Source organism: Eptatretus burgeri, chromosome 10, assembly GCF_056783735.1.
Source record: "Eptatretus burgeri isolate ZD-2024b chromosome 10, Ebu_testis_v1, whole genome shotgun sequence".
NCBI lineage: Eukaryota > Metazoa > Chordata > Myxini > Myxiniformes > Myxinidae > Eptatretus > Eptatretus burgeri.
In genome coordinates this window covers 47076182-47089194 of record NC_140970.1, presented here as the reverse complement: position 1 = coordinate 47089194, position 13013 = coordinate 47076182, and the positions used below count along the sequence as shown (strand labels likewise).

The window sequence follows — 13013 nt, the reverse complement described above, 5'->3', positions numbered from 1 at the left end:
TCGGTGGTGGCAGGGTGCAGGTTAAATTTATACCTTTCTTTGTGTTCCAGTTTTATTATCTTTACAAGTATGTGCAGTACTTTTAACAGCAATTTGTAAACATCATCGTTAATGTGTTAAACAAACAAGGACGCACAACAAAGTTTGACGCAGGAGGAGGCCAGGCGCATGAAGCTACTGTGGCAGCTTGGGGGCAATCGGTTCCTCAAAAGGGACCTAACCATAATCGCTTCGGTCCACGGTCAGTTGGAGGCCTGCCGGGTCTCGTATTTTGGTGCAAAGGTTGGAGGTTTATGTAACGGTGCTGCGATCTCATGGCCCAGGCATTGACCACAGGCCGGTGAATTATGAGGCCAAGAAACCACCTCGGTGGAGGCCACTTCGCCTGGGGAGAAAGAGGAAAAACAATAGGTCACGCAGAGCCAACGTTCAAAACCCCCGTGTGAACCCGTGCTGGGAAGACCTTCCGAGGCACGTGATCAGCAACGTCGTGAGCGACTGGAACAACCGGGGCGACATTCAGAGATCTTGTCGACCGCAAGGTAATGCCAATGTTACGGTGCCGCGCGCCAGGTGAGCATGCAGGACATCATCACAAACCTATTCGCTTGACTTGTTGGCCCGTGATTGGCCAGCTTGGCAGCCAATGCCCGGGGGGAGGGGTGGGGGGGGATGGAAACACGTTAGGTCGGGCTGGTGCACCCGCTCAGCAACGATCATGAGCGGGCGCTTTAAAGCGGACACGGAGGGAGTTCAATGCACTGGAACAGGTCAGGCGAGGAAAGACGACGAGGTGAAGTGAGCGAAGACTCACAGCTCTTCGTTTCCGACGCAATTCATCAGTTGCAAGCACGTTCGTCCTCTTGCGGTGGGACCACCCGACCACGGTGCTCGTGCTCTTGAGTTCGTCTTATCGGTGACGTTTTCCCTTACTTTACCTGTATCATTTGTAACTGAAGAAGGAAATGTTTATCCGACACCTTTGCTGTTTATTTTTTGCTTGTTCAGCAGTGACCCGAAGCTTGAGCGCCTCTCCAAGCCGTGCGTCCCGAATGGACCAGGGAGCCGCCTCAAGCCTCTGGCCGGTCCAAGCGGGGTCTCCGTTCTCACACGGAGTCTCGTTAGGGTCCGGGGAGACACCGTGGTGGGAGGACTGGGACTGCGGTCTTATGTTGCATGCAATGGAAACTCGGCCTGACCCCACGCACTTCCCGGCTGGTCCCGTGCACTTCGACTACCGGGACAGTAAGGATGATTCAATATCATGAACAAATCTTACAAACAAACAAACAAACAAACAATATATATATATATATCTTGTACACACACACACACAGGCTGGTTTGAGGCTGGTTCTGTGGGAGAGATCGTCCCCCAGGACAGGACGCACGTTGGTTGCATCAGCGTGGTCCGTTATCACGATGCGCGCAATGTAGGAAGTGCAGGGGCCCCGATAGGACGTGCCTGGAGATGCGTAACGGGATCACTTCCCGGATGCGCCTTTAAATAAGACTGTACGTGCGTGCGGAAAGCGCTCATTCTGCTCGGTGCACTCTCCATGGGAGCATTGAGCCTGAAACATATGGGACTTGCTGATATCTATATAGTTTGTCTTGTACATATATATAGATATATATGTATATATATGCAGATTGGGAGATAACGATATTGACCGCATGTGCTGAAAACCGAATTGATACAAATCGACACGTCGACGGATCTCGTTATAGGTCTGTCCGATATCTATCGATCTCTTGACTTTTCACCATGTCATATCACCTCCTCGCAGCTCGACTCTCCGGACCTCCAGCTTCGCGTGCGCAGCTCCTTGGACTCAGCTGGTTTGAAGGCGGACGACCTCTGGTATCACCGCATTCCGTAGCACCCGGATCCTCGCCCTGGTCCGGAACTCCACACCTCCTTCCTGTGTACCCGACTGGTGGACACCTGCCGCCGCCACACTCTGGCGGATCTCCACGCAGCTCGCCTTCGGGCCATGAAGACCCTGGCTCGCCGAGCAGTCCCGTGCGCTCCTGCAGCGAGGGTGCCGCGTCCTCTGAGCCATCACCCTCACCACCCAGCATGCTGCAGCAGCAACAACTCCAGACGCTGTCCCCTGGGTACGCGATCGCCAGCCCAGAATTCCAGGGAATGTTCATGTTTGGCGGACCCCCTGAGAACAAGGGACAAGCATTGAGTTGCATAGGTAAGCCAGAAATGTGCGCATGTTCACCTGAAACTCACTGCTCCTCCTGCATGTAAGTGCGTGTTATTTCCCAGCTTGAAAAAGTTAAATGCCGAAAGATTACGGATTGGTTCGGCATGTGCACTCACCAAACTTTACTTGCTGAGATGCACAGTTAGAATGCATTATTCCACTGTGCTAATCATCCCCATGAAGAACAACGGTTGCACGTCTCAATGTAGCGTCTACACGTAGCGTAACATTCAACTACGATCGGTTCATTCTGTCTTGGGCTACCCCGCCTTGCGTGCGAAGAAAGCCGCGAAAGGCGACTGGTTGCTCAAAACAGATTCCACAGCAAGTTTGGTCTATTTTCTTTTACCGGGAATCCACTGGGAGCATTCATCAAGACATGGAGCTCATGAACCCCATTTGATTAATCACCTACTCAGCAGTATCAAATCAAGTGTTGGTAAGAAAGAGCAGTGCGATTAAAAAAAAAAAAATAATTGTGCAATATACATTTAAAAAATGTAAACGTTCTCCTGAACGTGCACATCATCCCTTCCAAAAATCTACTCCTTTCTCTTGAGGTTTCAGGGAACCTCATCTGATTGAACAAAGAAAACCGAAGGAGGTTATATTTTAAGGGATACGTGCTGCAGTGGTGGCCTGTTGCCGAAGACACAGGACTGGGATCCCAGAAGTTGTGGGTTTAAATCCAGTGGAAGGCAGTAGTCTTAAAGGATTTGGATTCCAAACTATCTTAATTCAAGTTTCGTCTCAGGAGAATAATTGCTGTGTTGTTATTGGAATGTTGATGAAAACCCATCTGGCTCATTAACAACAATCAGGGTGAGATAATCTGCCTGCCCCACCTGGAATGCTCTACATGTGATGCTTCTTCACTCATTGTGTGGTTGACTCTTACTCCCTTCCCTTGTTACGTGAGGCCATTCCGAATGATCACAAGTCTTACCCGTCTCCCGGACTTGTCACTTCAAAATAAAAGGGACTACAATGATGATGCTTGGCATTTTACGTCCACAGCAAGAGCGAAGTGTGTATTAGAAACCACTCTTTCTCTCCTCCCTATAGAGACACGTGAGTGTGTGAACTGTGGGGCCACAGCGACCCCTCTATGGCGGAGAGACGAAGGGGGCCATTACCTATGCAATGCATGCGGACTGTACCACCGTGCCAACGGTCAAAATCGCCCTCTCATCAAACCCAAGCGTAGACTGGTGAGCAGCCACTTAATCCTTCCCTCACCAAGCGGAATTTCAACACACACACACACACACACACACACACACACACACACACACACACACACACACACACACACACACACACACACACACACACACACACACACACACACTGACATTTTCCTTTTGGATGCTCCACAAATGCACAAAAAGGTCGACAAAAGTGACACACTGGTCTGAACACTGGTGCTGGGTCTTCTTTCCTTAATCAATTTCATAACATCATTATATAATTCTGAGCTTTGACATTTGGACTGTAACATAATGCCACATCTGATTGGGTGTAAGGAGTCCTCTGCAAGCGTCTGATTTAAGGAGGGGGAGGGGGGGGCATCATTTTGTCATCTATGCTTCATTGTCAAAAGAGTGAAAAGGCCAAAGAAATGAGAAAGGAGTGCTGGTGGCGGTGGTGTGGGGGGGTGTATAAGTTAGAGGGGGAGGTGGAAGGAGGAGTTTAAACCAAATGCAATGATTGGAATAAAAACACATGGTTTGGAGAAAAAAAAATAACAAACTGTGGGCCTGCGTGGATTCAACAAACAAAAACAGGGCAGATTTGGGAAAAGAAACACAATCGGTGCAAAACTCGCAATGCAAACAGGCGTTGTCCCCAAGTGGGCCCGAACCTAGTAAAACAAATAAATAAATAAATAATCTGGGAGCGAGTCCACATCAGAGCTTGAGCTGCACCAGTGTGCACTCATTTCCCCTTGTCAAGCAACGACCACTGCTGCCCCCTCAATGCTCTCACGTCCCGAGTGAGCCCAACTGTTTGACCACCCCTCCACTAACACCTCAAACACATCCCTTGCTCTGTGTCCCTCCCTCCTTCTTCAACTCCTACTTCACTCTTCCTCCGGATGCCTGCGCCTTGTGGTCGCTCGCGATAAAGCCAAAGCCACAGCCGCCTGCTTCCTGTGCAAGAACGCCTGTTTCCTGACCCTGTCACAGTCACTGCCTCCCCGTCAAATCCCCACACTCACTCCCACCCCCTGCCCCCCTGGTTCAAAGTTCATCGATTGCAATTCTCTTCTGAGCACTTGTTCACATGAATCATACATAAGTACACATGTACACATGCATGCATGCATGTACAATCTTTTGGCTGAGAAAGTTTATTTTTTGTTCTGGTGGGAGTGAAGGGGAGGTGGCAAGGGTGTGTGTGTGTGTGTGTGTGTGTGTGTGGGGGGGGGGGTTGAAAAAATGCATGAGGTGTGCAATAATGCTCCTTGCTGGTTCCGTGCATACTTTCATGTCTTTTTCACTTTCAGTGGCATACACCAGCCACTCCATTCCCCTTTTCACTCATGGTTCCACACGTTAATGCATCAAAAAAAATGTTCTGCCGCAGTCATAGTGGGTGTATTTGCTGCCCGACGGTTCGACCACTTTGAATTTCTCAACTGTTGCGCCAAGCGGAAGCAACTTCTCTCTGCCCCAAATTGCAATATTATTTGAAATAGCTGCATCCTCTAGAAAAAAAAAATTAAAAAATGGGTAGCTGGTGGACATTGGCCATCATATGAAGGGGGTGAGATCATATATGATCTTTATATATGATATAAAGTGAGACTCATATATGAGTTCAAGGGGGTGAAGATTGATTTGAACCCAACACAGGTTGAGTTGTGGCCAAATCAGTCTGTACTTTGTGGTTTAAAAATCACCTAAAACCAAAGACAAGGCTCTGCTTCGGGTTAGTGGGTATGTCAACTTAGGTGTGAGTCGACTTGGGTATGATTTGACTTGTAACTGTTCAGGGTCTCTTGTTTTTGTGCACTTCAGTCATTGGTCAGGTAAACCCTGCATTAGACTGTTTCTACCCAGATCGTTAACCACAAGGTGTGTACACCATAAACAGACTGGTTTGTTCTGTGAACTCAGTGATGTCTGCATAATCTCATGTATGATGGGAGTCAAAAAAAAAAAATACCCCCCCCCCCTCCTGGTAAACAAAGTGGAAACGGGACAATTGTTATTCCATTTTAACGTAGATTCGAGACATTGTCGCAGATTCTTCTCAGCAACGGGTGGGTATGTTTCATGATGCCATTGGAATATGTCATGATTTTGGCTCAATCCTTTTTTTTTCAGTGGAAAAACTTTTTCGTTCCATGTTGTACATTAATTTTCAGTGTCCAGAGATCCTTATCCTTCATGAAATAAATGGTACATTGTACCCTGGTGTAGTATGTTTAACATAACCTTTTGTCATACATCTACAAATTGTATAAAGCCACAATAACAGAAGACCGGTAACTCTTGGAACTGTTATTTGTTTGTTTGACTTCTATGCACTTCCAAACTGCTGGAGGTTAGGAGTTGAAAACTGCTGGTTGGTTGCACTCGGGGTGTGCATGGGAAGGTTCTTGGTGGTTAAAAAAAATCATTCACAGGGGGTTCAGGGTGGGGGGAGGACCCCAGTTGTGTCTCTATATATATATATATATATATATATATATATATATATATATATATATATATATATATATATATATATATATATATATATATATATATATATCATGGCATAGCACCACTCTCAGTGAGAGTGGGTATTACAAGTCGTAGTAAAATACACCAATTCTGGGGGGATTACCTTGTCTGTAAGGAGGGGTCATCACCAGTCATCATAATTCAAATGATGTCCAACCAGTTTGTAGACTCAAGTTTCACCATTTCAAAAATCAAATATTTCAACAAAACGGCGAACAATTTTCTGGTACCTTCGGTTACCAGGTCAAGTGTCATATGTGCAAACTCACTCGATGTACAACGACTCTTCGATTTCTGCACTAGAGCTGTCTTTATCAGCATGTAGCTGATAACGATAAGGGCGATGCGTCTCATCGCTTGTAGGTATTTAGTGCAATAATATGCCGATACCTGAGCATTTATTTCTGTGATAGTAATCAGATTATTACTTCTTTACACGATGACCAATTCAGGCTACGATATTTTCATCTTTCACCCGTGAGCCTTAGACACTTTAGAAAATAAAATGGAACAGGCTATTATATCTCTGACTTTTACAAGAGATTTCATTTCTATAATGCCAACTTTGTGTGCTCAAAAGTAATTTCTGGCCTTAACAAGATGCTGGTCTTATTCCCATCCTTCAAGTGGCATTGAACCCACTTATATAGATATAGCTGTGTTTCTCTTGAAATGCCTACTTGAGATACCAAGTGCATCCAGTTAAGTTAGTACATAGCGAATACATTTATTGATTTCCCCTTTGTACTGCTGAAATTTGTTTGTTTTTCAAGGATATGTTGTTGCTATAGAAACAAAAACTTTGGTGATGTAATATATGCCCAATTCAATTGAACTGTGTAGCATTCTGGGCACTAGGTTAGTGGTGGTGTTTGAGCCACCACTACCCTATTATCTGTGTGAGGCAATCACGATAACTCATAAATGTTCCCATGTATAAAAACCAATCTCAGACAGGTAATTACCACTACATTGCAGGGTATAACCCCCCTCCCGCTCTCTCTCCCCTCACAAGCAGACATGGGAATCAAACACAACCCAGTGAGGGAATTGCAATGAGGTTTTTTTTGACTTGACCAACCGAGCCGCTCTGTGCTTGCTTGAGGCTATAAAATAAGATTTCACCTTTCTTAGGGGAAAAAGGAAAACCAAACATGGAAAATATGCAACCACAAAATGTTCCACTTTAACCCTCTATCTGTAGCAGGTGCACAACAAATATAGTACTGGTTCTGTGATTTATTTAATTTTCCAGGAAAACGTGCCAAAAAAAATTAACCACTTCGCTGATCTCCTACTCTCCCCCAACTCCTTATTTTCCTCCCCACCTTTGCCCACCACTATTTTCTTTTCCCCAGGCATCATCGAGCCGCACAGCTACAATCTGTGCCAACTGTCAAACAAGCACAACAACACTGTGGCGAAGGAACGGCAATGGGGAGCCAGTGTGTAATGCCTGTGGCCTGTACTTCAAACTGCACAACGTATGTGTGCGTCAGCACCTTTGTGGTGCTGTCCACATCAACACTTTCCTCGATGTTTAATTTTTCCATAAGCTTACCGCACGTGTGGCTTAGGCCAGTTATTTTGTGGAAGTCGAGTCAAGAAGAATCCGCAGCTCTTGCTGAAAAGAGCTCCGAGGTGTACTTTTGGTACAAATCCTTCAGATAACTCTTTGCAAAAATTTCATCCGAATCTCACCAGCTATCAAATCTTCTACCCGTGGACATGCCTCTTACTGCTCTTGAGAGTTTTGAGATATTTTGGAATCCTTAAACGTACTCTGAATCGGTTCTTCACAAAAAATGCATTTGAAGACACGTACGTTACATTTTATTTGTTTTAAAAATAGACTTTAAATTGCTGATACTCCAAAAACTGATTGTTAACATAAAAACCACTTACCTGGAGCTGTCACTGACCATGGACTGTGTCACTCAAAATGTCCTCACCCACTAGGATCTTAACTTTTGCAACTGGCTGTGTCATGGATACCTCTCACCAACTCATTTTAAGTCTGTGGAGAAGAGGAAAGAAAGAGAGAAATTTATGATTAAATAAAAGTTAGTCAATGGAAAATCAAGAGGCAAGCATACAAGAGATTGTCCCTTCACACTATGCAGGCGAACTGGACTGGCTATGTTTGGAGTGTTTTTCTCCAAACAGAAGGTGGCTAACCATCAATCCTGCCGACTGATTGGTAGAAAGCACGCAATCTTTTCCGTCAGACTGATCAATGTAAATGGGGGCAGAGATGTGATTCCAAATCGAACGAGCATTGGGCTTTACATTGCAAAGGGGATTAAAACTTAAACGGGGTTATCATAGGTAGATAACAAACTGTATAAACAATTACTTTTGTATGTTTTAACTTTTTTGTGAAAAAAAATTGCTGGTATCAAACCAATTTTAAAGCATTATCAAGACTATGTATTTAATAAAAGCAACTTAACCACACAGTTGATCTCATACCATTACCCTTCATTGGCGTACAGGTGGCACGGCCCATAGCTATGAAAAAAGAAGGCATTCAGACAAGGAACCGCAAGCCATCGTCCAAACCTCGCAGCCGAGCGAAGCGTTCGGGGCGCATCGGTTCCGACACGGGCTCAACGATGGGTGCTCACCACCCAAGCTCTCCCTACGTCCACTTGCCCCCTCCTTATTCCTTCGGTTTTACGGGTGGAGCACCAGGCCGATACGGCCACGGCTACAGTGCCATCACGATGCACCCATCCCCTGACATCACCTTTCCGACTTCATCGGCATCACATCTGCACCCCAGTATGCTCACCGCCATGGGATAACATCGTTGCCTCATCAAACCTCTCAAAGTCTGAAAAAGCCTCAGAATAACGAACAGGCCTGAAAGGAACTTGACTACTATGCAGATCTTCCTTGTACGAGTATAACCCTCAGTGAGAAGACAGACGGAAGCCAAATGTTAGGCTGAGAAAAATAAAACGTTTTGAGAGATGCAGAGAAACAGTGCTACACACCTCCATGACTGAACTGAGTACCGTGTTTGTTTGTTTTTTAAACAAATCATTCTTCGGTTCACGCTTCAAGAAACCAAAGATATCTTATGCAATGTTTTGTGAGACATTGTGATGTTTCCTTGTGGCATTAACACAACAGTTTTTCATGCTTTGTTTTTATAGTGTATATTATCATGCTAAAAATAACTGTCAATCCTGCTTTTCAGGTAATTTTTCTTAAATGCTCATCCTCAGGTCTGAACGTACACAGTTTTGGAGTTCATATTGATGATGTCATGATCCTGTTCATCAAATTGTTACGCGATGGTGCTAAGAAATTACCTGTTGAAAAGACTGCCTCACATACCTAATGCAAACGTGCCTTATTTTATCCGTAAAACAAACTGCCATGGTCGACATCGTCACACTCCACATACCAAATAACGAAACAAAAATTCATCTTCATGAAAGAGCTTCACCAATGCCTTTGATGGAACACGATTTGTGCCTCGAGGATGGCCAAACAAACCATGAGTGCGACATCTTTTGACGCAGAACTTGCACAGCGAAGTTTGTGAGAACCCTGGACAGGATAACTTTGTTAAACCAATGGAAACCGTGACACCACCCCCATTTTTAATGTACATACCTGTAGATAGGAACAAATGGCCAGTTGCAAAGATAGACCTTATCATTGTTGTAAATCTACAAGACTAATAAAATTGTGGTTTTAAATATTGCTGTGTTCTGCCATTTTTCATTTCCCAGGCATGATATTTTTGTCAATTTACAGTAAGTTTCTTTTTCTTCCTCTTTCCTCATAATGGCAAGCAAATAACGTTCTTCATGAGGCTGCTTTGCTCAGAACACCAACAATGGCTATTTGTTAAGGCTCTCCCTTGAAACTTGGCTTTTATCCTACAATGGAATTGCTGCTGTTGGATATTGAATGTAAATGGTAGACAATGGCCTCAGAGTTACGAAACGTAGTGGGAAGTAGTTTCAATTCTTAATTTTTTTCGTATTTCTCTCAAAATAAAATCTGTCCATACATGTCCGAGATATGGTTGCGGACGCACGCACGCACGCACGCACGGACACGGAAATCGAGACCAATTCCATAAGCCCCAATTTCGGACTAAGTCCAACGGGGGCTAATAAAGGCAAGTCCTGATTGTTGCAAAGCAACAACATGTTGCTTCATGGGACTGGGTGAGGGTTTTGATGTACGCTAGGAGAGACTCTCAAAAAGTTGGGACACCTCAATACAGATTGAATTTGGATAGAGGTATTAATAAACACAGGCCTTTTCTCTGACATTGGAAACATCCTTTGATGTAATGAGTATTAACTTTGAAGAACATGTTTGCAGGTGACAATAAAGTTAGTTGTCAATCTACGAAAATCACTTTAATTGTAATTGTTAAGTATAGCTTTGTGGCCGTAATATTTTGTGTTAATGAGGCTAAGTGGTTTTAAGGGCTGGATGGATGGCCTCGAGGTACACACACTCGTCTTCGAGCTGTCTAGCCTGGGTTTGAATCTCGACCCGGCTATAAACTGTCAGCCTGGTGTTTCGCTTGCAGGGCGAGACATCGACGTTTCGCTCTGTCCATCGGGAGGACGTTAAGCCGGACCCGTCTGCCAGCACTGGTTGTTGGTGGATGTTAAAGCTCCCATGGCATCTTTCACGAAGAGGAGGCGAGTTATCACGGGTACCCTGAACAAATTACAAATTCCTGCCCTGACTGGTTGCTGGAAAGGCAACACTAAACCATCCACTTAACCTTTGCCAAGAGACTGCTTCAACAGCAACTGAGGCTCTGACAAGTCTGTTACAAAGTATACCTTCATGTTGCCGCTTTTACTTGCATACCTATCTGCAGATAAATTCAAAAAGATTAACATGACTTGGGAAGAAAATACACATCTGTGGAAAGAGCAAAAACAGCAGTGCATAATGGAAACTAATTACCTCCGCCAACAAAGGTGGTTGGAGGTTATGTTTTCACCTCTATCTGTCTGTCTGTCTATCTGTTTGTTTGTGAACAGGATTTCTCAAAAAGTTGTGGACGGATTCGAACAAAACTTGGTGGATTAGTTGGTTAGGTGATAAAAACAAGCCGAATAAATTTTAGTTCAGATCTGACCTATCAGTATGATACAAAACGTAAACTAATCAGCCTGGTGGAGGTATGCACTCAACCAAGTGGCTGTTCCAATTTTATTGTGTTTTTGCCTTGTTTATATTATTTTATGTTTCGACACACCTTGCTGTTCCATGTAACGTGAGAGGATTCCATGGTGCTGCCGCAATGCAACACAATTAGTTCATGAAGCTGTGACCCCAGGTTCAAATCCTTATACTCTGTTGATCTGTCCATTGTCTTCAATATCCTTGTAATCCATGTTTAAGTACACTGATGTCTCCAAATAAGTTCTCCATGTGCTTTACATAAAGTTCCTCCATGAGAACTTTGGAGAAATTTGGAATTTCACTCCAGTACTTGCAAAAAGTTGCATGTTATTCATGAAAGACTATTAAAGACATTACATTTGAACATTGGCAGCGAGAAGGAACAGCTTGTGGATTAGATTGTGATCGAAATGAGATCAGATCAGGAAAAGGAGGTGGGATGAATAGTATGTCAAACAAAAATGTTCACATCATATTGGTTTGTCTGACGTCACAATATAAGTCTTGTGTAATTTGGGCTTAATCTGTTGAACACGACTGATGCAACATCTTCACATAAAAATTGTACTTTAATGCAACACATGGCCATGAGAAATCAGGTCTTATTCCTGACAAATTCACAACATGAGGCCTTCGCGTGAAAACAGGTGATATCACAAAATTCCAAACACAATTTGACATGTTCACAACGAGCTGTTTCGCTTAAGCTCAATTCTTGCAATGTCATGGTGCTTCGATATAAACATATATACCAATGTTCTAAACAAAGCCGTGATGAAACACCAAAGTCTCGAGACTGTGTCTTTGTCACGTGGCCCCACTCCGAAACGCTCAGTAAGTTCCCGACTGGAACCAACCCGTGAGCTCTTAGCACGACTTGCACAGAGGGACATATAATACAACGAAGGATTGTAGAGCTCGTGTACATGAACCACTGGGACAAGTTATTCTCATTTCATTCGACGAAGGTGGACTCAAGATGAAATCATACAACCATGGTGGAAGCAGACATTGTTTGTGGTGGGTGGGTTGATAAATGAAAGTTTGGGATTAAATGGCTGCATGATTGATGACACAAAATAAAAGCGAAGGTGCTTGGATTAAAACAGAGAAATGAGCAACAAAAGATGAAGACAATTGCATCAACAGGTCAAGCAAGGGCGTAAAGTTGAATGGGGGAAGGAGAAGAGTTAGAATGAGTGGATTAAGAGGGAGAATTGAGTGAAGAGGAGTGGATTTAGGAAGTGTGTTGGACTGAGGAGAGGGTGGATTAAGTAGCGAGTGCAGAGCAAGGATATACGTGAGATTAAAATCAGTTTGACATGCTGTAGTGCGAATGAGAGTGGGGCTGAGTGAGTTCCTGGGTAGGGTAAAAAGGATGGAGGACTAGGAGCAAGGGCAAAAGGGTGGGAATGTGGCCTGTGAAGAAGCCTGCGGGTAGTGCGGTAACCAGAATGCAGAGGCAGTGCTGAAGGCAGCTGCACGCAGCAGCTGTGTGTCTCGACAGTGCGACAGGCGACAGCAAGGCTGAAAAACAGGAAGCGGGTAGGAGCAAAGGGGGCTAGATGGATGAAATAGGGAAGGGAAGAGTTGGAGAGGGACACGAAAGGAAAAACCTGAGTGCAGGCAGTAGAAAACGAGAGGCAGAGTGCAGGAACGAGGTTAAAGAAAAAAAGGAAGATAGGTAAGAATGAATACAAGAGAAATTATAAATGAAGAAGAAGATATTAAACAAAGATGGCGGCATGTGTAGGCATAGTGTCAGAATAAGCTGCATGTGGTGGCATCAGTTGAATCACAGAGATTTGAGAAAGCAAGCTATGAATTGTTGTTAGATGTGGATGAGTATTACATAATATGTTTATTAAATCAGAGGGAGGGTGGGC

At 44.3% G+C, this 13013-nt stretch overlaps 1 protein-coding gene across 6 annotated transcripts; it reads left to right on the top strand.

The window, feature by feature from the left end:
- Nucleotides 1-678: 678 nt before the first annotated feature.
- LOC147018479 (GATA-binding factor 2-like) lies at nucleotides 679-9667 on the top strand. Of its 6 annotated transcripts, none has more exons than XM_085898160.1 (6): nucleotides 679-868; nucleotides 1012-1245; nucleotides 1790-2206; nucleotides 3284-3429; nucleotides 7311-7436; nucleotides 8448-9667. In XM_085898160.1, exons 1-6 carry the CDS (start codon nucleotides 757-759, stop codon nucleotides 8757-8759), a joined length of 1347 nt encoding a protein of 448 aa, XP_085754286.1. In that variant the 5' UTR covers nucleotides 679-756; the 3' UTR covers nucleotides 8760-9667. The 6 variants fall into 6 exon arrangements, with proteins under 6 accessions (XP_085754286.1, XP_085754285.1, XP_085754289.1 ...); XM_085898159.1 differs by having other exon boundaries at nucleotides 680-868; nucleotides 1009-1245; XM_085898163.1 differs by having other exon boundaries at nucleotides 717-887; nucleotides 1009-1245.
- The last annotated feature ends 3346 nt before the right edge of the window (nucleotides 9668-13013 follow it).